Source organism: Fringilla coelebs (assembly GCF_963513975.1).
Source record: "Fringilla coelebs genome assembly, chromosome: 1".
Classification (NCBI taxonomy): domain Eukaryota; kingdom Metazoa; phylum Chordata; class Aves; order Passeriformes; family Fringillidae; genus Fringilla; species Fringilla coelebs.
This window is the reverse complement of record NC_140028.1, coordinates 109,756,291-109,782,994: the sequence shown is the minus strand read 5'-3', so window position 1 is coordinate 109,782,994 and position 26,704 is coordinate 109,756,291. Positions and strand designations below refer to the sequence as shown.

The 26,704-nt window shown below is 38.2% G+C and overlaps 1 protein-coding gene across 3 annotated transcripts; it reads right to left on the bottom strand.

The window, feature by feature from the left end:
- Positions 1–331: 331 nt before the first annotated feature.
- NPHP3 (nephrocystin 3) lies at positions 332–24,744 on the bottom strand. Of its 3 annotated transcripts, XM_084209610.1 has the most exons (27): positions 24,260–24,744; positions 23,530–23,655; positions 22,149–22,299; positions 21,247–21,399; positions 19,786–19,919; positions 19,375–19,535; positions 17,809–17,956; positions 17,191–17,265; positions 16,500–16,679; positions 15,044–15,147; positions 14,377–14,491; positions 13,227–13,370; positions 12,594–12,691; positions 12,009–12,111; positions 11,312–11,394; positions 10,132–10,270; positions 9,155–9,319; positions 8,601–8,698; positions 7,645–7,767; positions 7,123–7,312; positions 6,739–6,980; positions 6,263–6,338; positions 4,977–5,104; positions 3,012–3,252; positions 1,873–1,998; positions 1,452–1,567; positions 332–1,259 (listed from the first exon to the last, which is right to left on the bottom strand). In XM_084209610.1, the coding sequence occupies exons 1-27, from the start codon at positions 24,608–24,610 to the stop codon at positions 1,079–1,081; spliced, it is 3,951 nt and encodes a 1,316-aa protein (XP_084065736.1). In that variant the 5' UTR covers positions 24,611–24,744; the 3' UTR covers positions 332–1,078. The 3 variants fall into 3 exon arrangements, with proteins under 3 accessions (XP_084065736.1, XP_084065737.1, XP_084065738.1); XM_084209611.1 differs by lacking the exon at positions 7,645–7,767; XM_084209612.1 differs by lacking the exons at positions 332–1,259; positions 1,452–1,567; positions 1,873–1,998 and having other exon boundaries at positions 3,248–3,368.
- Between the last annotated feature and the right edge of the window lie 1,960 nt (positions 24,745–26,704).

Below are 26,704 nucleotides of genomic sequence, written 5' to 3'. Positions count from 1 at the left end.
ACAAGGGCTGAAATGAGTAATATTTAATTGTGCTATAAAAGAGAAAAACACTTGGAAGGCAAGTACTCCTTTGAAGTCAAGGCCATTTGCATTTTTGAAACTGGATCAAATTAACATTAGCTGCCTCTGAAATATTATAGTAGGGTTTCAAATAATTTTCTACTTACATTTCTTATTTTATAAAAAAGTCTTTTTTAGTATGTATTTAAACTTATGCATACATTTATGGACTGAATGAGAATAGAACTCAGACTGATTCTTCCAATGACTCAGGTATTAAGAAATACAACAGGCAGGTAGATTTGATTAACATTTCTTTATCTGATGGCAATCTACTTTGCATCACTAGTTTTTCCCAGCTAATACAAACATTGTTGTATTTTGAGGGATTCAGTAAGACTAAACAGTAGATGTATTGCTAAAGGTTTAAGAACAGAAAAGCTGGCCATAATCATCTTCATTCTGATGGAAGTATTTTTATTGAACAGAGTGGAATCCTTCAACAGCTTCAACTGTAGATGATGATGATATATTTAGATACCCTAGTTTCCCACAGAAAACACCTAATTTTGCACAACTTCCTTGAATGAAAGTTTGCTTAAGCTGAAATAACCCTGAAGGTAAAGCTTGAGGTTAAACAGTATTTTCATAGTTTCTTCAAAATTACTATTTCTTCAGAAAGAACTTTACAGGCTTGTAAAAAGGCAGGAAGGACTGATGATACAAAAATACACAAATTCTCTAAGCCATGCTGTTACAACACAGAAGTAAGAAATGCCTCTTAGAGTTTATACAAGTGGTTCCGCTTAATTTGTTATAGTTCTTGCACTTAGGCTAGGAGGCATCAAGTCCATGTTTTTGGTATTAGCTACAACTTGAGCTAGTAACTAATGTGTGTACCTATGAACAATGAAAGAAGCTCACTTTGTACCATACAGTCTGAAAAGTTAAGGCAGAATTCATGAAGACAGGTGTCAGTCCCAAAACAGTACATAATCCTTGGAAAAATGGATTTATCTCAGTAATTTTCTACTTGAAAATATCAATAGAGATTGCCTCTTCTTGGAGCAGGTTTCTATTACCTTTGTCCGTGTTCCAGCAAAGTGTTTGGTGATAATGCATTTTTTAAGCTGAATGTGTCTCCACTTGATGAGTGTCGAGAAGTTGCTTTTCCACCTATCAACAAAGTCTCTGCTTCTTTTATTTCCATAGCTCTCTTGTAAAGTTCAGCTGCCTTCTCAAAGTCTCCCCTTTCATAGCTTTGGAAAAGAGCAAAACAAACTTGAAACAAGCAAATAAAACAAATCTCTCAATTCATTTGAATTGAAATATACACCATACTATCAACATAGTGTACTTAAAACTCTCTGCTTTCCTAGAAAGTAAACAAACCCAGGTGGTTTTTTTCATGCACTAGTTTGCATTTATAGGGTTGAAGCATATAATCTTACCTTAGCACAGCCAAGTTTTTCAGTGTTTCCCCCACACGAGGATGCATTTGGCCAAAGCTGTCTTCATAGATCTTTAGTGCACGTTCATAGAGAGGCAAAGCTTCAATCTGCTTTTTCTTGGGGTAGCAAAAAGTTTCTTTGTTACAGATGTATGTGTCTTTGATGCATAATACATAGGCTTTTTTTTTGCCAACACAGTATCAATGCATCCTAGATGCAGTATCATGCCTATCAGCAATTATCTTTTCCCTGCATGCATTTTTCTTGCCAAATATGCTTTCAATGTTTAAATTGGAACCCAAGAATCTGCAATGACTATAAGGAATTTCCCTTACAATCAAGTTTCTTTAGTTTCGTTTAGGTACAAATCATAAAAAAAGCCTAAGACAGGAAAAATAAATGTTAGGCATGAAAAACTTACCATCTGACAGTAAAGGACAGCCAGGTTTACCAGAGCAGTTGCTACGCTCGGGTGTTTTGGGCCAAATGACTTCTGTCGAATTTCTACTGCTAGCTCATACAGAGGAACAGCCTTGTCAAGCTTTCCCTAGAAATAACATGGAAGAAAATTATTCATTTCTCTGGTAGCAGGATGGTAACAGCAAAACCTATGTTAAACAAAAGCCTTGGAGAAGATCTAATTGTTTCTAGAATAAGGGGATAACTTTGCTAAATAATATGTATATGCTGCATAGATTATCTACCATGACTATTTATTAGAACCCAATTTTCCAAAATACTGGGTATATTTAACTCCCAGTTAATGTGGTTCTCAGCTAGGTCTATTTCTTCCTTTCTTAATTTCTCTTTTGCCCACAAGTGTCTCATTGAGAAGGCTGTAAAAAGAATTTTCATTTGTACTTTTATCAAAATAATTGTCTCCACTGACTTTTAATTTGTGCTCCTTCAAACTAGCAAAGAGGTTTTTGATGCAAATATTGAGTGGTTTTGCAGCTTCCAGCAGCATGAAAATTAGAAGATGAAGTGAGCAGAAAATAATGTGACCCAAAACCATTTAATGCAGACAATAGCAGGTAAGAATTATTCAGCAAAAACATGAGCAAATTTGATCTAAGAGATTATCAAGGTCTTTTTTTCTCTTTGAAGAACAGTAAAATGTGAAAATACAAAATAAATAAAATTCTTATAACCCACTTGATCTTGATCCAACTGTTGGAAACAATATATCACTATTAAACTAATAATACCTAATGGTTACTACAACCTTATACAAACACAAATATTCATAACACATTTTGAAATTAGGAAATGCAGAAGTTTATAGTCCTGTTAATTTTACTCCACAGAGTGCTTTTTTCACAGGAGTAATGCTCATCTTCCATTGAGTCAACAGAAGTTGAAGGTGGCTTAGCCAGACAATTTATTTGTGAACTGCTATCTCCCTCATAATTCTAAAAGTTGCCCTTAAACTGACCATAAAGTTCAAGGTCATTATGTAAAAAGAAGTATTCCTACCCCCTAAAACATTATTTTTTCCATTAAGACAAAGACATTACAGTTAATTTAGGTGATCAGAAGAGATAACAGGTGTGTGCTCACCATCTTTTTGTACAGCACTGCCAGGTGTTTCACAGTGTAAGCCAAGGAGGGATGATCTGGAGCTAAGGCTCTCCTCCTGATGTCCAAAGCTTTTTCATAGAGCTCCTCAGCCTTGTCATAGTGCTTCTTCTCATTGTACAGGGCTGCCAGGTTGTTCAGAGACTGTGCACAGTCTGGGTGGTCAGATCCCAGCACTCGCTCCCGCATTTCCAAGGAGCGCTTCAGGAAAAGCTCTGCTGTCCTACACAACATATTTGCTCATCAATATTTTAAAGCTGGTAACATCTGTACAGGCTGAAGTGCCCGTTTGAAACAACAAACTCAGCTTTGGAAACTCATTGTAGAATCTGTTCAGAACTGACAAAGTAGAAAAGACTCTGTGTAATGTCACCGCTGAAGCAAAGAGCACATTTTATCTCACTACTGTAGGGTGCTACTACTTCATTTTAGCATTACAGCAAAGTAAAACTTTGCTGTAAAGTAAAGTAAAGTAAAGTAAAGTAAAGTAAAGTAAAGTAAAGTAAAGTAAAGTAAAGTAAAGTAAAGTAAAGTAAAGTAAAACTTTTCCTCTATCAAAATTACAGGTGATCCCCCCATAAGAAAAACAGCATCCATTATTACTAGGCAGCTCCTCATCCTGACATCCACACAAACCCTGTCATGCTATTCTCAAGAGGTCAGCTTAGTAAATCAGAAAAATCCATTTTATGTTAGAGAAAAAAAGACCATCTGTACACGGAACTCTAGGTTCAGTTCTGGAGGTCTTAAAGAAGAGTCAAAAGGTGTTCACTCTATGCAAGGAGGATCATGTGTGACAAATAATTATTCATTTACTGACATACCCTTCTGCCACTGATTTCATTTTAACAACATGAAGTCTTGGACTTGCTGGCTCAGAGCAGGGATATCCATTTTAGAAAGTTCCTTAAACTTCCACTAGAACAAAGTTTATACCTTTTCTCACCTATGAAATAGTGGAGATATAGCTACTCTTGAAGTAGGTTGCATTTAACAGGAACTACATATGAATAACACGGAATAGTGAACAATCTTGCATGAAATTAATAAAACATTGCTCCTCTATAATCAGTCATTTCATGAGGGTAAACTGATGAAAACCCCATATGTCTAGCAACTGTTAAAAACCAATTCCTTCACTGTAGAGATCATGATTCTGTATGCAGATACTAAATAATTATATACTTCTGTAATTATCCAAAAGCTACAGGTGCCTTAAATATCAGGTACAGGAAGAACTGGAATTAAAAATACTTCCAGAACTCACTCTGTGCTTTTTTGCTGGGCACTTCTGTTCTCTGAAAAGACTCAGTTCAGCAGAGTGCGATTTAGGTGACTTTACAATTCCCTCATAATACATAGCTTAGATTCCTCTGTCAGCTAAAGAAGTCGATGTGAAGAGTGGTTAAACATAAAATCAGAACCATCTTGCACCTTTTATTCCCCTTCTTCAACACCCCTGTTTATCTCTGTCTGCTTATAGAACACCTTTGTACTGTTCCAGCCCTTTCTGGCTTTTAACAGGACTTCAGGGTAAAAGCTGAAGGATTACAAGCACAATGAATATTTAGGTCATGACTTCTTGTAATACTGTCATTGAAAACAACAATCCTGCTGTTCAAAGATGAACACTGCAAAGGAGAGTCACAAAATAGTGAAGCTGAGCAGAGAAGGCAGAAGTTTGAGAGAGAACTGGAATTTGCAACAAAGGCTAATTAACTGTAGAACATCAGTTCTGAATGCAGGAAGTGCACTGATTTTATAAATACCTACATGGCAACAGCACCAAATAGAAAATAGGAGTGAATTTCACAGTGAACAAAAACCAGTAGAATGAACAAGGGACAAGCATTTGATCATGTGTCTGCATTTAGTGCTAGATCTCCATGCTCTGCATCCGTTCAGACATCTGAGAACACTCAGTGGATGTGTCACAGTACGACTCACTCAAGATTATTCTGCAGGTAGTAGAGGACTCCAAGCTCATTTAGGGTTCGAGCATTATCTGATGTATCCTTGCCTAACGTGAGCTCTTCCAGTTGCAGGGCTCTTTGACGCAGGAGAGCAAAGCCACACTACAGCAAAAAGAAGAAAATGTAAGCCAGGCACCAGTACTTTTAAAGTTTAACACTAAAGACAGAAAACCAAAAGACTTAGTTTGGTGCCAAACTGGCACAATAATCCTCCTTAAATTCTATTTTTGAGCTACATGGCAAATGCTTACTTACAATCTATCAGCAAATTGCACCAAAAATGTGAAATTTTGGAGAAAATCTCCAGGCAATACAAGTTACTGTGCAGTCATACCTCTCTCCCTGTATCAGACATGCTAATTTGCTAAAACTCCACAGTTCAAATAACCAATTCAGATCAAATTCTTAGGTTTAGAACCTCAAAACTTAAAATCAATTTAACCTCCAATCCTAAACACCACATTCAAATACATATAAAATATTACTCAAGGCTTCACATCAATCTGTTCAAAATGGACAAACAAGCTAATGCTTACAAACAAAATAAATCAAAGTAAAAAGTGCAGCCATTTTTACACACTGCTTATTTTTGATCTTTGCAGTTTTGATAAAAATATTTTTGCAGAAGAACTCATTACAGAAATAGACCAAATATTCATGAACCAAATTCATTCTTATTTAATCACTGTGGCAATAGCAACATGTTTATGAGTTTTTGCTACTTTCATTAGAGCTACAGCTTGAGCTCTGGAGTTATTAGTTGGATTCTATAGTACAGGCATTACATGATAAACTCTTAGCTCAAAAATTACAAGAAAAACCCTGTAGCTGAAAAACAACACAGGAGAAGAAAACAGGGGAAAACTCTGTATGTTACCTAATACTTTTACTGGGATTTTCCATTGCAGTAAGCACTGCATTCACTAGTAGGATAAATGCCTCAACTGTTCTGGAGATCACCTTTTTCCATTGTGGCTTTGACACACAATTGTATTGGCTGTAATTCTGCACCTCTGAAATGTATATATCCACTTCTTTCTTTTCCACTTTCAACTCCATTCCAGTTGTACTGACACATCTCCACTTCCAGCAGAGCTGAAAGGACAGTTACCAAAGCTGCTGCTAACGTACTTCACTACCTATGCCCACAATTATCAAAAGCCCTGGAGCATTATCAGCTCTGCAGACAAAATTTATCATCTGTTTAGCACTGGTGCAACATGCCCTGTACTTCTTTTTAAATATCAAGCACTGCCTTACCAGACTGCCTTTCTGCCTTGCTGCTTTCTGGCGTATTTTGAAGGACTTTTTCCTCAGTTGCTCAGCTTGTTCATATCTGAAAGTAGTTATTTGGAGTGTGAGAAGAACATCAAATGTAGTATCAACAAGTATGCTGGAAAGAATCTAAATTATGAAAGTGCACAGATTTGAAAATTTAAGATTCTTGAGAATATTCCCACTTTTTTTCAAATATAAAATTTACAAAATGATTAGGGACAGACAATGTTTCTCTTTTATCTCTACAAGTTTTTTGTTAAACTAAGCACAAAAGTTGGCCCCTCCTATGTGACCTGCTACAAGAATAGAGAGGGGATGCTCATGGTTGCATTTGAACATATGAAACTCAAAAAAAAGAACCAAAGAAAAAGTCTGGCTTCAGGACAAAGACTTTTGCTGTTAATTTTTTTTTGTACTACCTCTACATAAAACAAAACCAGCAGTGTAATTAAGCTTACTTGTTCTGCTTTTGGTACAAGGTTGCGAGTGCGTCAAGTTCCCGGGCCACCCGAGGGTGTTCAGCTCCATAGGCGTTTTCAGAGATTTCCAGTGCCTGCTTATACAGCTGTTCAGCATTTCCAAACTTCTTCCACTGAACATACACTCCTGCCAGCTGGTGGAGTGACTGTGCCACCCTGGGGTGGTCTGGATCCAGCGCAGTCTCTCGAATCTCCAGAGAGCGCTGCAGAGGAGCTACAGCCTGTAACAGCCAAGTCCAGAGTGTGAGGGCAGCAGGCAGCATCCTCTATGCTGCACTAACTTAACTACTGCCACAGAAAGCACATACTGAGCTCTGCTTCATTTGCCTTTTTGCTGTTACCACAACCTCTAAATGTACTTACCTGACTGAGAAGACCTAGGTCCTTAAGAAACCGTCCCAGGGTCTCATAAAGATCAGCCAGGCAGATCATACTTTCCTCTCCCTCACTGCTTTTTTCATATTCTTTCAGAGAGTCAAAATACTCAGCTGCCATAGAGCTCTTATCTTTCCCAACCAGCTGCCAGTAACTCAGCAATTCTGCAAAATGTCCCCTGTTTTAACAAGGAAAAGAATCTTATCTCTGATACCTCTCTATTCAGACTGATGCTAGCTTAGGAAAAAAGGCCTATGTGCACAAATGTTGTTATGCTACAGCATCTACAGAGACAATCCATGGAGACTAACACTATTCAACAGCAATATTTATTCCTTTACCACCCCCCAGGGTGTAACAGAACAGAACAATACATTATTTATACAGAAACAGCATTTAGCATTTCAGCCTCTACTGTTTAAGTATTTGAATCTGTCACTTTCTGATTTATATTGACAAAAAATTACTATAAAATGTTTATAATGGCCAAAGCAGTTTCTACCTTTGTACCTTTTGTAAAGGTTTTGGGACACAAAGAGATTCAAAAGACACTTGTGTAGCTTTTGCTTATCACCCTGCTGTTGGAAGAGCCAGGGAAGTTCATCTGCACTTCTCCAAGTCACTCGGTCTTGACTATGGAGAGAAAAACAGATGTAAATTAAAACTCTGACAGGCCTAACATCTTGTCAATTTGATGTGAAAACCAGGCAAGCATACAATTTCCACACGTGAATGTCTGAAAAGATTACTGTAAGACCTATGTACTCCATTTTCTTATATGTTCATTTTAATTTCACCTCAGAAGGCACTGGAACTCCCAGGCACTCCACAGGAAGCTGCTTCTCCATCCCATATGGGCTAATCTGTGCCTGCCAACAGGACTGCAGCCCTACAGCAGCCCACTGTCCCTTTGTGCCTCCTTTGTCTGGCACACTGTGGCCCCCTTGGCTTCCTCCTACCCAACAGCAGATGCTTGGAGGAGCAATAAACAGCAGCCCACAGCTGGGACACTAACTTGGGATGCAAATGCAAATCAGTTTTCAAGCTAGATATGAACTTGTAGTGTTCTGCTGTCCTACCAGATCTCCTCTTATCTATGTGCTCATTGCTTGCTGAACACAAGTAGCTTTCTGCTTCAAGTCCCAAGCAAATCCAAATTTCCTAGCATTTGCTGGGAGTTAAAAATCCATGGAGGGTTGGAGACCACAAAATCACTGATATGATATAAATTCATGCCCTACATTTCCCCACAATCACTTTATCATATGCCTGTTCCCCTTTACAGACTTCATTCTTTTCCAAGACTAAAAAGCAACATATCAATAAGTAAACTTTTAAGCTGACAATTTTGCATAAGTATTTTACCATAATAATTTACTAAACTCAAAGAAAGTATATGAAGAAACCAAAATATCTATGAGGCACGAAATCTGCAATTTAGCACTTCTTGACAAATTCTGACCTACCTTAACTGCATGGTGAAATATTCCACTAGTTTTTGTCTATAGGCAGAAATAACATTTTCACCCGCTTCCATATACTCTAGTTTTACCATCTCCCAAGCCTGAAAGAGAGTATAATTAAAAGAAAGAGAATGCAATTAAGTGCTGATGATACACAGGGTGATGAAGCACATCTCATGTTGCAGAACTGAAAATTTTCCAATGACAAAGGCACTACAAACAAATTGTCTTACATTACACCACAGCTCTGGTTATTCAAGCAATATTCCTTTCTCTTTCAACTCTTGCTTTTTTGGGAAGCCCACGCTTTCTAGGATACATTAAGTCAACAATTAATAGATTAGAAATTTATGAAGGTTTGAAAGGCCATATTTTCAGCAATACTGATTTATCACCATTCTAGTAGTTTTCAAGGTGTTTCTAAAAGCAAGGAGAATGGATGAGCGAACATACATTTCAAGACCTAAGTAGTTAACAACAGAACTTATCTAAAAAAACAGGGGTTGGAGTCAGGGGTTGAAGCTTCACTTGCACATGTTTAGAATTGTAAACTTTACCTGGAGGTGCTGGAACTTCAGCAAACCACAGCCATACGTCAGCAGACACATTTTGTGCAGGCTATGAAGGAGTGAGGCCAGCACTGCAGAAGTCAGCTCAGGATAAAGCTCCATCAGCTCTGACTCACTCACCCCATTGTGGCTGACACCAATGACACACAGTATCTGCATGAAGCAGAAAACAAGATTTCACACAGTTAGCAATATTTCCTGGAGAGCTTAGTTACACTGAAATCTCAATAAAAATACTGTTTATCACTGTGATGATTTTATAGCCAAAGGAAAAAACACTGCCTATATGAGCTCTTTCCATTTTCTCAAAGAAGAGACCTCAGTGTTAATGGTTTAATATTCTAATAGATAAAGCACCAAATGGGACACTCTGGGACAAAAAAATGGCTCCTCAGTCTTTCCTCTAAAACACTGGGAGAGAGTAACTCCATTATCATGAGGAACTTAGTCATCTAAGTAAAATATGCTGAGGGTCTTCATGCAGCCAGAACCAAAGAAGTAGCAAGTAAGAGTATTGTGTACTAATTAAAAAAATGTTTTGCACAAGAGGGAAATTCTGCAGAGGTAGGAAGAGGAGTCAGAAATGTAATAAGCAATGCCTGTATTCACAAGACACCATATTTTGATTGCATTTACTATGGTCAACGTAACTAATCACTAGATGATGGTAGTGATCAGCAAGGAAGTGCTAATTCTGTATCACATCATAGTGAAAAAGCCCTGCTTTACTCTGTGAGACAATGGCTCAGTTGATATTTAACACAAAGCACTCATACATTCTATAGTTATGCAACAGATGTAATTACACTAATTTAATTGTCCCTTCTATACTAATAATACACAGTAATCCCTGAATCATACATATGAACCAATATAAATTTGTATTTAAGTTTAAAGTTAAGAAAAACTCTTTACAGGGAAGAGTATTCGTTACCTGTAGAAACAGTGATGGATTCTCTGCTTACCTCTCTCAAAAGATCTTTCTCTTTATCACTCTGCAATGATTCCTGAATTGATCTCAGAACAAGCCTGTACAGTGACACTGTGTCTTGACACTGGCAACACTGCTGAAGAATCTCATCAATATTTCCTGCATTTCCAACACTGAGCAGAAGGACAAAAAGGGTGAGGTTTAGCATATTAAATTTGGCTGAGTAAGATTGATTTGAAACTACAGAAGAGTTCTATCTCAAATATTCTCTGAGTTTCTACTGGGTTTCAAAGCATCTGATATTTAAACAAAGAAGAGGTGAGTTCTTCCAAGCCAATTTCTGATTTCTGTCATATTGTCTGATTTTTCTAAATAGCAGCCACAGTTTTATTAAAAAACCTAGGCTGCAGTGTTCTTTTCTCCAGCAGGAGTACAAGTAGGAACATGAGGATGGATAAAGATAAACCCACACGCTGCTATTTCATTTAATGCGTTTACAAAGCATGTTTTCAGGAGCAATTAAGTCTTCTAGAACATAAAACATGAACAGAAATAATGAAATCAGTCACCCATAGTAAATTACCAATTAGTGTATCATCTTCTGGGAGTCTCTTAACTAAAGATGCATCTTTCTCAATAAGATGAAGTCTAGGTTAATAAGAAGCCAATGCACTTATTAGGTATTCTCTTGCACAACAGGGAAGATTAATTTTCTCCACAGCAGGAATTACAAGGCTAAGGACCATATGCAGGAATTTAAACTAAACAGTTGTTGAACTTTCTTGTAGCCTTAAAAATCTATGGGGCAAACTCTCTGGTACATCAACAGTACCAGAGAGTAAATACCAACAGTACCAACACACCTGAATTTAACTGTTTAACAACACAATACCAACATTCTCCAAATACCTTTAAAAACCACTGAAGCAACTGATACACCCATAAAGAAGAACAAATTAAAATATAATCAAAATAGAAGAGCTGAAAACAAATGGATTCAACTACTTGGATTTACTTAGTATCAAACTGGTGAGTGTAAACTCTCTGATTCCTGTTCCTGTTGCATTCAGAGTCAGTGGAGGGCAAAACTTCTCTATGGTTTTTTCCTAACAAGATTTATTCTGTGTTAAATGAAAGTATTTCAGAAGGCTAACCTACTTGAAGTCCTCTAATCTACTGATGACCATAGTAATTTCCAAAACACCTCAACTTACCAAGCAATGGTTTTGCCCAAGAGAGTGACATACAAAGCATTGCAAGTTGTGGCAGAACGACAATGTCTCTCAAGCTTCTTCTCCTACAACATTTTAAATAATCATCTGTGAATGGAGGTGAAACTAACCAAACAAATAAAACGTTCACTGTTTAAGAAGAAAACAAAAGTTCTAGATATTCTTTTATATGCAACATCTGAAGACTATAACATGGTAAGTAGTACATAAAATACTGCACACATAGGAGCATATGAGTGAAAAGTCCCATTTGAATTTAAGATGAAGAGTTAGGGTCTAACATTATATCTCAACATGAAGGTTACCTTACAGAATCAGTCTCAAGGGCAAAGGTGAAATACTGTTTTTCCCAATCTGTCAATTATTGATACAGTATTATGCAAAAATAATTAATTAAAACATAATTAAACCTTCTGGCATTCTAAAATAAAATATCACATTTACAGCAGTATGTGCAACTGCATAGTTTTTCTGTTAAAAATTTATGTTGTTCCATCTGTATTTCAGGGCTGTGAGCCATGGGGTAAAAAGGCTCAAACTTCATGCTATCTTGAGCAATCATATTTAGTTAGCTAAATATAATTCTTTACTCTGGCAGCTGGGCTAATGTAATCTTTCCATGTTTTTATTAAAAGTTATACTAGAGAAAGGTGTTTTAGAAAAACTGCAACAGACATACCTGGTCTTTAGTCAATTTAACATTTGCAGAGTTACATTCTGCACTAATGAGAGATTTAACATCTTTGGAATTCAGTGGATCAAGATGAAGAGTGGGCCATAACCTTTGGTAAGAGAGAACAAAGTCATATTTGAAGCTTATTAAATAGCATAAAAAAGTAAAAAAAAAAAAGACATCAGAGTTCCAGAGCTTTTAAAAGATTTATATCAAAGCAGTAATTGAAGCTGTTCCCTGCTACTATGAAATTCTAGCCATCTGAAGTAAAATTTCCACTTTTAGCCTTATCCTGAATCTACATCATGGTACTGCAGTTCTTGATGTGTATCTAACTGCATTTAATATCATCTTTCATACAGACATGTGGACAGATCCATCACAGTAAAACAAAAATCTGGTTTTCCAACAGCTAAAATCTGTCATTGCAGCTAAAATAAAAAAGCTTTCATTTTCCTCATAGGTTGCAAAATCTTATCCTATTAAATCTCCACATCTTGACAAATCTGTCTGCTCTTCAATGAATAACTGCAATTTAAAGTAATAATTCTAAGCCAGGATACTTTGTCACATCACAGAAATGTAACATACCTCCATGCCTGCGGACACGTTTCTACATTCACTGATACAATCACTCTCACATTCACTGGCAGAGGATCTATCAACCACTTCATATGCTTCTCAGCTTGCTTAAAAACAAAATTTCATTTCTTAATACAGAGGTTATTCAAAACAATGCCAGAAATTGCTGTTTCATTAACTGGGCAACCCAATGAAAGGAGTCCTAAATTCTCTAGTCCTTTAAAATCTTTCATGATCTGGTCCTCTAGACAGCACTAAATGACCCACTTATTTGTATCAGCACAACTGTACACTAAATAAAGCAGATAGAATACTATTGTTGAAATGTTCACCTCATGAAAACCAGGCTATTTACATGTTCAGTAAGTCAGCTCACAGCCTTGAATCTTTGGATAAGTAATGTAACCAGACTGCTCAAATATTAAGGTGCAAAGATAAAATTTAGAAGAAAAATACCAAAACAACGCTAAAAAAATTTATCTACAAAAATAATTCAACTGCACTTTTACAAAATTATTTTCTATATGTTTTCTTCAGAGCAAAGCAAACACTAATATTTTTGTTACATAGCTATGACTGAACCTATTACAATAGTCAAAATTCCTTTTATACTGACAAATGGCAAAGATTTTGAAAACATACCTGTATTTGGTCAATAGAGTCAATAATTATAATAATGCTGCCTTGATGGCGTGCAGAAAGCTTTTCCAGCCAACGGGGAAACTCTTCCAGAAGTTTAGCTGGATCAAAAGTCAGAGGTGATACTAACCAAGAGTGTTGCATAAGCTGCAGAATTATAAACATGTACAAGAAATTCAACCTTAAAAATCAGACAGTTGAAAGAAGCCCTATAGACACAAAAGGGAAACAAAAAAAAGCAGTTCTTCCCCCACCTCACTCTCCCCCTCCCCACCAAAAAAAAACCTCCATGTAATTTGGGGGCAATTTTTCTAGTCAAGTTCACACAGAATTCTTTCCTGCTAGTATATGCAGAAAGCTGGGGTATGCAGAACAAAGAATATTTCTTGAACTCAGTGTGTAAATTCTAGAGAGATAATCTTTACACAACAGACAAGAAATATGAAGACTTTAAGGACTTTAAGTTGCACAGATTAAACAGGCAAACATCTAAGATAGATGAGAAAACTGCATGGATAGCAGAACTGAATTCATTTTTCTACAGGTTTTAGTACTGTAAGGCCCTAAGTGCCACTCTTGTGAGGAAAAAAGCAAGTTCAAACCATGGCACAAAAATGATCATTCTTATTCCCCACGTATTTAGCACACAATTAAAAATAAATTAATGTAGGAGAGAGCCTAGTCTAGGAACAAGATGGTACCAAGTGGCCAGCACAGCCTTGGGTTTCTAAGCACATAGACACAAGATGTACCACCTGCCTCTCTCATTGACCAGATGGCAGGGAATTTTGGAAGGAGTATAATTATATGGTTTTATAAGTCATCAATATAGGTCACTGGAAACATTAACTGCTAATGCTGATCTATTATGAATATCCCAGAGATGCTATTTAATAGAGCTACATTAAGTGTATAGGACCAGATTCCCCTCATCCTATAATGCCTTACATTTCATAGACTCACAGAAGAGTTTGGATTGGAAGGAGCTTTAAAGGGCCACCTAGTCAAACTCCCTGCAATGAGCAGGGGCATCTTCAACCAGACCAGGCTGCCCAGAGCCCTGACTGATCTGAATCTGAATTGTTATCCTTGCACACACACACACAACACTCACACACAAAGATGCAATGCAGAGCATGTAATACAGCACTACCTTCAGAGTGAGGCGCTTAATTATCAATGCAGACTCTGAACTAGTAGACATGGGCCTCCCAACAAAGTGGTAAAGAATTAGAGTGTTTGGTGAATGCTTCTGCTGTAATTGAATCCTAATGAAAGAAGAGAAGGAAAAAAAAAGACTCAACAGACTGTAATTTTGCAAATAGATCTCAAAAAAATGCATCAGTTTTGCCAAAGAGTATCTTAGCTACACATGTTCTATGTTTATCTTACAAAACAGGATAGACATTTCCTGAGCTACAACTGAACCTCTAATGTCAGATTCATTTTTACTCTCACCATTACTGATAGCAATTAGCAAGTGCCCTTCCTGGCACTGAACAGTCATGTGCCACTGAACTTTCAAAAAGCAATGACACCATCAATATATCAGCAAATTTTGTCATAGCATACAGGTGACCATAAAATTCTATGGTCTATGATAAATGACAGGTATGTAAGATATGATAGGTGGTGCAGCTGGCATCAGGGAGCTGTCAAAGGCAGCCCAGATGAAATTAGCTACTCAAATATCACAAATCTTTCCAGCACTTTGCAAATGCCCCCATTTTATCCCTTATTACTGATACAATGTTTGAAATGTAATGGAAACTCTTTTCTTAAATTTCGTTCATATTAAAAAAAAATAAAATTTGAACTACCATTTAGACAGAAGGAGAGATTTCCCAGAGCCTGGTCCTCCTGATACAAGCAATGGTGGAATAGGTGCTGGTGCTGCTACTAGGTCATTCAGACGTTCAAAATACTATCAAAAAGAAGCAATCATTATAAATACTCCAGTGTTTAAGGAAGAAATATGGTGCCTGGTATTGCAAACTATTTTGATTCAAAATACATGTACCAATTAAGGTAAAGGAGAAACCCGAAATGCACTACAATACAAGTGTAAAGAGATATTGCAAGGAAACACTTAAACCACAGAATTTATTATCTCTTTTTAAAAAAGTGCAGAATTAATTAACACTTTCTTCAAAACTCTATTTAAAATGGAATCTTCAGTGCTAATAAACAGAATTAGTGCTATTATAGTAAAGCAACAGTGTTCTTTGTTCAGGCTTCCTTGCCCCGCCCTTTCCCCAAACTACTCCACTGCACTGGATATGGTTGCCAGGAAAAAGTTGGCATCTGCCATGAATGACTATTTTGAGCATACAAAAGCATACAAAGGAAGGTTCTTACAGCATATGAATGTCCAAAAATACCGCAGCAGATGACAAAATAAACCAAAGCAAAACACCCTTCACTTGCTTGGGAGAAATATTTTGTCTTCAAAGTAAGAGGTGCATTTTCATATGCATTGGTATTTTTTCTTTCATGTTCTGTTATTCTATTGCTCTAGAATGTAGTAAAGATGGTACAATCCTCCAAACCATTATGAATAAAGAAGTGTTGAAATAAAAGAATATATTGTACTAGTAAAATAGGGGTACTAAGAATTTAGAACAGAAAATGCATGCTTGTGTTAATACTGCCAAAATAAACAACTGCACCACATTCTGTGATGACTTAAATGTTTATCTTCCCAACATATAACTATTCCTAATACTCACAACTTGAAAAGTTTTAAAAAATTTTTTCCAGTAATGAGTAAGTACTGGGGTATTCAGCAGCTTTCCACTATAAAGTTTCCTTTGTTCTTCTTTTATGGCTGCATGATGAGATGAAATCTTTTCATTAACCATCTCCTAAAGACCTAACTCCAGGTGTCAAGAAAGAGATTGGATTTCCTTGGGAAAAAATAAAAGAGAAATAAAAAAAATAGAAGAAGAAGAAATAGACACTCAAGAGTGTTTTCGATTGATGACCAACGTCTAAGAGGTTGCTCTGCTTCTGGCACACTGTTATAGTGCTTTTCTCCAATGCAGGCACAACAACTACTTCTTCATCAATGTCATTCAACAACACAACAACTGGCATCTCTCCCAGAAAAGAAATATGCCATCTATATCAGACATATGGCTTCTTCCAGCATAAGGAGTGATAGCCTTAAGGATGCTCTCAGACACAGCTTCTACTACATAAATGCATCTTGCCCAACAAGGGATGAAAGGGAGTTGATACTTTCTCTTCATTCATACACCTTTATAATGTACTCACTTTCTCAAATCCCAGCTCACACGTTGAATTAGAGGCCTGCTGAAAAGCTTCCATCTGTTCTTGTTCATCATGTGCATCCCACAATACATCACCAAAAACTTCTTCTTCAGGAGCAGCAGAGTCTTCCTTATTACCCAGATCCTTGCCTTCTAGGTCTGTCATTTCACACCCCAATATATCCTAAGTAAAAAGAAATTACATGGAGAAAACTGCAACTGTAGTGCAAGCACATATGCTGTTAGTCTCAGTATGAGTGTGGCTCTACTAACACCAATATGCTCATTTCTTGCAGGGTAGCAAAGAACATAAATAAATAAGCAATTAAATGAAATTAAGTTAACTCTGAATGCACAGGTCTCAAGACATTGATTTTAAATAGCTCATAGTGGAAACAACTCACCACAAGAATAAGGAGAGGGCGTATCTATGATATGGATAAAGAGAAATTAAAAGCTAATTAAGGCCCATAAATAGAACCCTTTCCCATGGTCCAGTGCTTCTGTCCATAAAAGCACTGCTCAGTTTGGGGTTTTATTTTCCACTTGCACATTTCCTTGCTTGCCAGATATTACCAATAAAACAGAGAGATACTTTGAATCACACCTAAGTACCACACAGTAATCACATTGACATCACTTAAGATTATAAATCAACATAGACATAAAAAGCTAAAATGCATTATGTACTTTACCTGTTTAATTATTTTTTCCACACAATTATAGATTTCATATGCTCCTTCCTCCACACCTCCAACATGGTCAATCATCTGAAAAAGTAAATGGAAAAGCATGACACAACTCTGAATCCAACTGAGATCAAAATTTAGGACTTCCAACAAAAACATTCTGGAACACATTTAAATTCCTTTCTGTTGCCTTCCTTAGGCAAGATTCACTTTGCCTAAGAACATTAAAAGTCGGGCATCTAGTTTCAGCTGTTCTCAACTGTTGTCTCTGTAGAGGAAAATAGATCATGACTGATCAATTTCTAGGCAGCAGGAATCTCTCTGGAGGTATACTTCATTCCCTTCAGTGGCTACAGAGGGACCTCAGATAAACAACTTTGCCATTTGAATGGCTAAATAGAGGTAAGAAATTCTAATCTTATAGCACAGCCTTTTTTTTTCAGTGAAAATGCAGTGGCTTTTTTTTCTCCCCTGCTAATGAAAATTTCATAACATTCATAAATTTCAACTTCATCAATCTGCTCACAGAATGAGCAGCCAGAGCAACGAGTGCAATGAAATTCCTTCTAAAATCTGGGACTACTAGCATGCAGTGTTGTTCATAGCAATTTTTAAATGCCATACCTTTGCTTTGCTCATGCAAGAAATTTGCTCAATTAACTGTTGCACTGAGACTGAACTGACTTTGCCATCCTCCCTTCTGTGGTAAATTAACCGGGGTTTTTCTTCTGGATTTCTCAAGAAGGCTTCTTCACAGTCCTCCAACAAACAACTAGATTGGAAATCAGCATTCTTGTGCTATATTACACTGCTGTAGTAAACAGTTCAATCAACAAAAGCTCCGAAGATGGGTTTCACTGCAAAATCTAATTCAAAAGTCATGTCTATTTATAGCAAAAAGCAATCAAATACTTCAACAGAGAATTTGAGAAGAATTCTGAAGCAAGAAAAATCTAAGAGAGATATTTATGCAATTTGTACCAAAACCAGTAAAGCCATGTATTAATTTTTATGATTATTGATTTGTAAATTTAAAGCTGTTTTTCCTGTCATACTAATACACAGAGTGAAAAGAAAATGTCTTGCATGGAAAGAACATGGTTTCACATATGATTAATAAGCATCATATATATGCTTTGCTATCAGTTATCTGACGGTTCTGCTCTATCTTTGATCTTGTTAGGAAGAGTCCTTCAGTATTTGTCAGATGTCTTGTGTGACAGTCTTTCAATTTACAGTATTTAAAAAGGAGAATCTGACACCTCCAAATTCAAAGCACTTCTCATTTATATATGTGAATGATATCCATGGATATCTATTGCTGTTCCACAGAAGGAACTATACTACTTGGGGAAGCTGACAATTGCAGACAGGATTGCTCAAATATTACCATCTTTACACAAGCACTACAATTTTCATTAGAGTTTTTGTAAGAGAAATTCTCTAAATTAATACTTTTGGGGTTTTTTTTCCCTTAATATTTTATTCTTACACATTTTTGCTCCACATACATAAAACTGGATTATTTGGCAACAACATATAATGCATAACAGTAACATGCCTAACACAATTCAGAAGTATCCCTCCTTTGGTGTATTTTCTTTAGTGAATCACGCTTCTTCTTCTAGAAGGTTAAGAAATGACTCACTGAACAAACAGACCATATTCCATCACTATTTGTCATGACACATCATGACTTCACTAAATCAAAGCTGTCAAAAGACAGCATAAGGCAACACACAGGAGAGCTGTGAAATTAGTCTGAAATACAGCCAAAACCAGGAACTAATATGTGATAGAATAAACCCCAAATACTATGGACAGGTGTAAGGCCAGATAAGCAAATGAAAAACACTGAGGACATTCACATCAGCCATCTTGAATTCCTTAGACATAGCCACATGCACAACAGAGCTGCTCTTGGAAAGCAAAACATTTCTGTATGTTATTAAGACATTGTTCAAGCTGTATTTTAAGAAAATTTGTAGCTACAAGAAAAAGAAAATGGTACAAAGCTGATACATTCTTTTAAGTGTCTGCACTAGCAAACCTAAAGTTTGAAGGAATATCACTTTGAAGTTACTAGCTTAGGAAACATGCTGAGCAAAGCATCCCATACATTTTAATAAGCTATGTACTCTGCATAAATTGCAAGTTGCCATTTGTTTCAACTGCCTGGAAAATACTCACCTTGGCAAAGTTAAATGCAGGAGCAAAATTACTAACGAACTTTTTTCAATTTCCCATTTTCTTACATCCTGAAGAGGACTTTCATTCTCTGTTGAAAAATTAACAACTTGAAAGAAATACCCCATTGCTTCACAGACTCTCTGAAGTTTTGGAGAGTAGTTCTGAAAGCAAATGTGAGAAACAGTGCTTTATTACTAACCATGCATTGCACTAAGGACCTACCAAACAAATCTCAGTTTCTTTTCTCTAAGCAGTTTCTTCCCCTGAAGCCCGTGACAATACTTTCACTGATTTCACTGAAATCAGACTACAACTACTAAAGCTTTTAAGAAGTATTAGACAAATTCCTGAACCAGCATCACATTGGAAACAAGACAGCACATAAGTGAGCACAGGTCTGGGGGTACTCACTCTAATGAAGATGGTCACTTCTGGCTGAGTCTCATCAGTACTGATAATATAACATCTTACTGTGTTACTCCACAGAGAGTGGGAAAACAGAGGAGTAACCTGCAATAAACTGGCAACAGCAGCATCCCAATCATCTGCCAATGGACAAAAACCCAAAATGAAATCTTAGACATCTTCACATGTCATCACACTGCATAACAGATAAGTCATCACCTCTTAGCATCATGAATACTACATTTTATTTAAAATAGCAGTAGTGTTTTTACTGAATTATTTAAATTTTACAAATTTTGAGAACGCATACAATTTGATAATGCCATACAATTTGATAATGTGGCAAAATAAAAGTTTTAAATATATTATCATCACAATTATATTTCCTTTAAAAAGGATTGATGAAATGTTTCTACAAAATCAAGCTGATAGCTGTAAAATAAGTACCAATATGCAGGAGTAATAAATTCACCCAAAACCAAACACTTTTTGTCCTTCAGATGTATGTGTATTTCAATTAGACCATGTGAATAAATGATAGCAAAACACTGTGGGAACTTCCTCTTCTGAAGAAAAAAAAAATCCATTGCTTTCTGTAGCATTGTATGTTTATTCCCTACAGAAGCAATGAGTTTTAAAACTTTAATAGATTCTTCATTTTGTGGCTGGTCATTCTTTCAAGACAGGAATAGGTTCTCTTTTCAGGACCACACTGGTTGATGAAAGGCTTAGTGTATGAAGCTGGAGCGATCACAGGGAAGACCCACCCCTCCCACTTTGCAGGCAGAGTTCTGAATCAGACAGAGCCTGAAGGACTGAAGTAAAAAGGGAAAAACTGCCAAAAGTCAACTATATCCAGGAGAGGTTCCAGAGCCAGGACAACAGTGAAGGAAACCAGAGTATTAGAAACCAATTTATGAGAGGCCACTTGGCAACCAAAGTTCAAAAGCAGTAATTATTGACAAGAAAATATCAAGCACTGATTTACATAACAACTGTACATCCTGGTCTAACAATCAGATTTCCATAAAAGGCCCCCTAGACAGAGTCAAAATCCATGCAAAATCAATGAACAAAACAGGGGTATAATTTTATTCTAATACAAATGTGATGTTCATACTCAGGAAGTAGAGAATCTGGATACAAATGGAAAAAAAGAACACCAGCAGATACTGAAAGAAGGAGCCACTATCTTCCAATGTCAACATAAGGAACATACTAACAACAAAGCACTGGTAACTGCTGTTTGCTAAAAATCACTGCTACACACACCATAGTCATCATATATATTAAACATAACTCAGTTACATTTCCTTCTATTTTTACAAAGAATTCCAAATAATCCTTTAGTTAAATTACCCAAGAGTGGACAGAAAAGGATCTAAGAAGGAACAGAGTTATTTAAGCACAGTTGAAAAAATTCCACAGACACCTACAATCCCAGCAAAATGAATTATCATTACTTACCTCTGTTTATATTTGCAAATGGTCCCTCGACATCTATAGAGCTATGAGCAAATTCAGGCCCTCTGAAAGATTGCTGAAGTTGCATCATACTACCCATGGATGGCTCACTTCCCAACACTCCTCCATTCCAGTATTCAGATGGCGCCCCAGCAGCTAAGAATTGGAAAAGAAACAAAAAACCCCTCTCCATTTTCACCATACAAGGTAAATTTTCAGTTCTAAATACTCCAGCCACATACCACTGACCATAATTTTTTTCCTTCAGCAAATTTCCTCACACCTTTGTGTGCTGTAGTTCTAAACGGTTGCTTGTCCAAAATTAGCGAGAATCCATGACACCAAAAGCTGAAGGTATTTCCTAATATTTGCTATTACACAGATTGCTCACATACCCATCTGAACTGTTTCCATGTTAGTAAATTCCTCATACAGCTCATACAAGGTTTTGTACCTACTTCTTCTTGTTAAATATCTAACTCTGCTGTTCAGAAACACACAACAGCTGCCACTGGCACACGTCATCATCCAAAGTGTCTAAGACTCTCTCCAGTTTCTGGTGTGTTTTTTGGATAGGCTGGAGCATCATCTCTCAGATACAGAGTAAGAGAACTCAGAGAACACTAGAAAACTCAGAACAGCTAATGGAACAACTTTTAAAAAGTGCTCAAGTAACTGTGTCTAGACAGTACTCTGTCTTCATTTATTCATTTATAACACCAGAAATGTGAGGTTCCCACAATCTAAACCAAGTTTGTTGCTTTTACCTTTCAAACTACTTTAAGCTGTTTTCCATCTGGATTAATAAAACTTTTTTTTCAAAACAACATAAATATCTCTTCTGCTTTACTATTTGGAGACTTCAGTCACGTTCCAACATTAAGCGTTGGGGATGAAATGCTCACCTGTAACATCTGTACAATTATCGTCAGAATCAGACTCTTCAGGATCAAACACTTGGATTCCCTGGGCCTGGAGTCTCTGGAGTTTTGCTTCTAGCTCTCGTTTGGCCCTCAGTAAGTCCTGAATCTCATTTTCTTTAGTTTCTCTAAAAATCTATCAGCAGGAAGGGAAAAAAAACCATCAGTATCTATTCCTGAGCTCATGTTATCTACTTTCAATAGGAAAAGTAAGTTTTTAGCATTCATTTACTAGGCAAAGGCATGAAAATGTGAACCTGAAGCCATCATGAATATGAAATGAGCAGGAAACCATAGTTTAAAATTATCCATTTTTAAAATTTTACCATTATAAACCTTAGCATACCATTCTGAAAGAAGCCTGAATTAGTGTGCTCATTAAAAGTGAAAACAACTTTTTACTTCTTAAACTTTATTGACTTCTAAAATTGCTACATGTAACAATTTTTTCAAAGGTTCCCTTTTATTCTCCCATGTTTTTATTTACAATTACATATAATCTTGTATTTACATTTTATTGTTGCAGAAATATCAATTTGCTACAACAGAAACTGATCAAGCATCTCCAGCTGTCCTGTTCATAACTTATTACCATCATGTGGGAAAGAAAACATGAATCTAGCTTTAAATTCAAAGAAATGAAGCAGTCTTCCAGTCTCATTTTCTTAAACAAGGTCACAACCAATCCTCTTTTTGTATATCTGACAAAAATGAACTACATGTAGCTACAGACAACTAAAATTAAGGACATGAAGAATCTTGAAAATAGTGAAAAACTAGGACCTGTTGAGGGTGGCAGACGGATCATCTGCAGCAAAGGAAAAGCAGAAATATCTGCCTGGCCTTTCAAGTCATCCCTGCAGGGAGTGCAAACTGTCTGTAACTATCATATTTTTGCAGCCAAAAGAGATGCACCGATACACAATTTTTTTTAAAATGTAAGCTAAGACACCTTACAATTCAAGTTATAACATTTACAATGGAACTCTGTGGAGTTCCATTATTTACTAATGGAACACACTTCCGCATGTGTCAATTTGCAGATCATGTTTTCTTGTCACTCTCCAATATGAATATAGTCCTGTGTTCAAATACAATGCAGGAATTTAGTTTATGATGTATCACTTCATAGTCTCCTTTTAATATTTATAAAGTTATTTCATATTTTTTCCTCTTAGTCTTACAGAGAGTTTTCGGTAGGATTATTTTAATGGAAATGGACAGCTACAGCTATGACACTCTAAGGTATCTTTAAAAAAGAGAAGCTCACATGAAAGCTATTGGAGAAGGGTTCATTTGGGGAATGTGAACAAGTGACATCCACCTTTTTGGTCATTTTCCCGGGAAGAGAAAAGTTAAACCATACCTTGAATTGCCTTTTGACCTTGTCTCGATCATGTTCAAATGTAGCAGCTCTCTCCATGGCTTGGTATTTAGCTTCTAATGCACTTTCTTTCTCTCTAAGTATTTTCTGGTATGTTTTCTGAAGTGCCTGAAAACATTTAGCAATTTATTTTTTTTTTCAGTTTTATTGCCCGTAAGAGGTTTCAGATTATTCCCCAGCTCTGACTACAGTATTATCTCAGCACCCTACATCTCTCCTTCCTGTAGGGCAGCCAGAATCAGAGAATATTCTGAGTTGCAAGGCAACCACAAGGACCATCGAGTCCAACTCCTGGTCCTGCACAGGACACCCCAACAATCACACCTTGTGCCCGAGAGCATTGCCAAACACTTCTCGAACTCTGTCAGGCTGGTGCTGTGACCAGTTCCCAGGGGAGTCTGTTCCAGTGCCCAACACCCTCTGGGTGAGGAACCTTTTTTAATATCCTGCCTAAGCCTCCCGTGGCACAACTTCAGACCGTTCCCAGGTCGCTACAGCCGCGCAGGGCGCGGTGCCCATCCCCAGAGGCGCACTTTGACGGCATCCCGATGGCTCGGCAGGAGAGCACCGGGACACCACCTCCCCAGCACCTCGCCTTCCCTCGCACCCATCACCTCCCTGCCACAGCTTTCCCCAGGAAGCGGGACGAGTCCTTGGCAGCCTCAGCATCGCTGCTCAGTGCCCTCGGTACCCGCGGGGCAGCGGGCGCTACCTGCAGCTCGGCGCGGAGCCGCTTGTTCTCCCTGTCCAGCTTGGCCTCCTTCTTCACCATGGAGGCCACCTCGTTGTTCTTGCTGACGCGGAAGATCTCGTACTCCTTCCTCAGGCGCTCGTACTCGGCCACGCACTCCAGCTCCTGCACCGAGGCCGTCGACTTGAAGCTGGCCCCGATGAGGCCGCCGGGCCGGGAGCCGCCGACGCGCCGCAGGGACCCGCGCAGCAGCCGCGCCTTGGGCTTCACCTCCACCGGGATCTCGCAGGCCTCGCCGCCGCCGCCGTACGTGTCCTCGATCACCTCCCCGACAGCGCCCGCCGGGCTCACCAGGGACGACGCCGTGCCCATGGCCCCGCGCCCGCCCGAGGGCGAGGCTCTAACCCCGGGCCCGGGGCCCGCTGCCCCCGGGGGGACCTGGCGGCGGGGCCGTGCCCGGCGCGGAGCCTTCCCGGCGGCGGCGGCCGGCCATGGTCCGCTCCTTGCGGCCGCCGGACGAGGAAGGGAGAGCGGGAGGAAGCTGTCCCGCGGGCCGCCTCTCTCCCTCCCTCTCTCTGCCGCTCCCGCCCCGTCCCGTCCCGCGGCGGCTCCCGGCTCGGGAACGCTGCTGGATTAACCCGGAGGGGGGAGCGCCCGCCGCCGCTCCAGGCTGGGGAAAAGCGGAGAGGGAGAGCCAGAGGGGCTGGCGGCGGGAATCTGCTGCTCTCAGCTAAAAGTGACGGCGTTTTAGGGTTTTGCTGCTAAAAACGAGCTAATGTGAGGTCACGGTAAACTTTCCCATTCCTGCTGCCACCATCTCAGCCTCGTCGGGGATGTTTTATCAAAAAGAAAAAAAAGTTTCAATTTTCTCTTCACCGCGTCTATTTCTCCTCAAGTGTCCGTTTCTAATCTGTCACCTGCCCCTGGCTGGTCTACACAATTTTATCGCACTGTTCTCCTTGGCCAAACAGGGACACGCAGGTTGTGTCACCAGCTTTGGTGTTGAGGAGACCTTGGAGGGGGAATTACCCCTCACCAGTCAGAAGTTGTGACCTCTGAGAGCAGCTGGCACTCTCCAAGAAAAATTGAGAAGAGCCGGTAGTGGCCCCAGCAAGAAGTGAGCGCTGGGCAATGGTGCCATGTCGTGCCCGAGGTCAGAGCTTGCGCTTTGGACGCCTCATATGAAATTGGCCAATTCCCTGTTTGAAGATCTTCCCTGCCAATAATAAGGAAGCCATGGATTATCAGCCCTGTAAATTATCCTAATGACATTTCCTTCTCTGTCTCTCAAAAAAACCCCTGTTTGGTTCCTTCACCTGTCATAGGGAATTGAGGGTAACAGATCCCTATAGCTGAGGAGAACATCCATTTGTTCCCAAATGTCAGAATCTGCCCTACCTTTGGCATGAATGACAAAAATGTCATTTCTTCAAAACAGATTTTGCCTCATGTATGAGCCAGGTTTGTTAGCCATGACCAAGGGAGCCATTTCCTCTTAGCAATGAGGAAAAAATAATCTTAGAAATGTCATTCCAATGAGACATTCTTGAGTTTCAAAATCTACTGGACGGGGAAGTTACTTTTGTGTACAGTAGTGGAAATAAAACAAAAGGTGTTGCTTTATTTCCCTGAGTAAAAACTTTGGCTTTGGAGAATATGTGCTTTTTTCCCCTCCTAACTGTACCCCATTATTTTCATGAGGAAAAATGAACTCACTGTCTGAATATAATTTATTGATAAGATTGGTGATGTATTCCACTTAAACCCTGCTTCACTAAAAAAGACATGCAGAATATATGACAATTGAGGGAAGAGGAAGGGTGCTGCTATGTTTTCTCTAATATTGACAGTAACATAGCTTGCACATTATTAGGTGATTCAACAAGTAAGCCTGCTTTGTCTGTAACAAAGAAAGGCTCTTGGTTTCATTTGTGTGTTGGTATCAGGCAGTTTCTCCAACTTCACTGCTGTCTGAGCTCTGGGAACAATTGAAAATACATTCATACTGGTGCTTGAGCTGAATTATTTTCATATTCTGAATTTTTGAATATCAAAATCTGCAAGCTTTAAGCCTACAATAAGTGAGGTATTGTAAGAGCTCTTGGATTCCTTCTAATAATCCACTTGACATTAACAAATAGATTGGAAGAACTGTAAATGCTGTTTCTCTAATGCGGCCCCCGGGTGCATTATGGAATTTTCATGGATAATAAAGATCATATTAACACAACCCTTTCTAAACAGAAAAATTACACTGCTTCCCTACTGGTTCATGGATTGGTTTTCCTAATGTTTAGAGATTGGAAAAGCTTACTTCAATATCTAATTTGTAAACTAGTTTGCTTTAAATCACTGATTAGGACTTTTCAGAAAGCAATCCAACTGTTCATTGCACAAATATTGGAAACAGTGTCTGAAGATGAGCTGTCTTAGCTTTCAGAAATTAATTGCTCCACAAAAGCATTT

What these genes read in the sequence shown, in the direction of transcription:
- NPHP3 (XM_084209610.1), bottom strand. Translation starts at nt 24,610, where the DNA reads ATGGGCACGGCGTCGTCCCTGGTGAGCCCGGCGGGCGCTGTCGGGGAG. An exon ending in TTGTACCAAAAGCAGAACAA is followed by an intron (nt 6,339 to 6,738) that starts GTAAGCTTAATT and finishes AACTACTTTCAG; the next exon opens with ATATGAACAAGCTGAGCAAC. An exon ending in TACCTGCAGAATAATCTTGA is followed by an intron (nt 3,253 to 4,976) that starts GTGAGTCGTACT and finishes TATGTTGTGTAG; the next exon opens with GACAGCAGAGCTTTTCCTGA.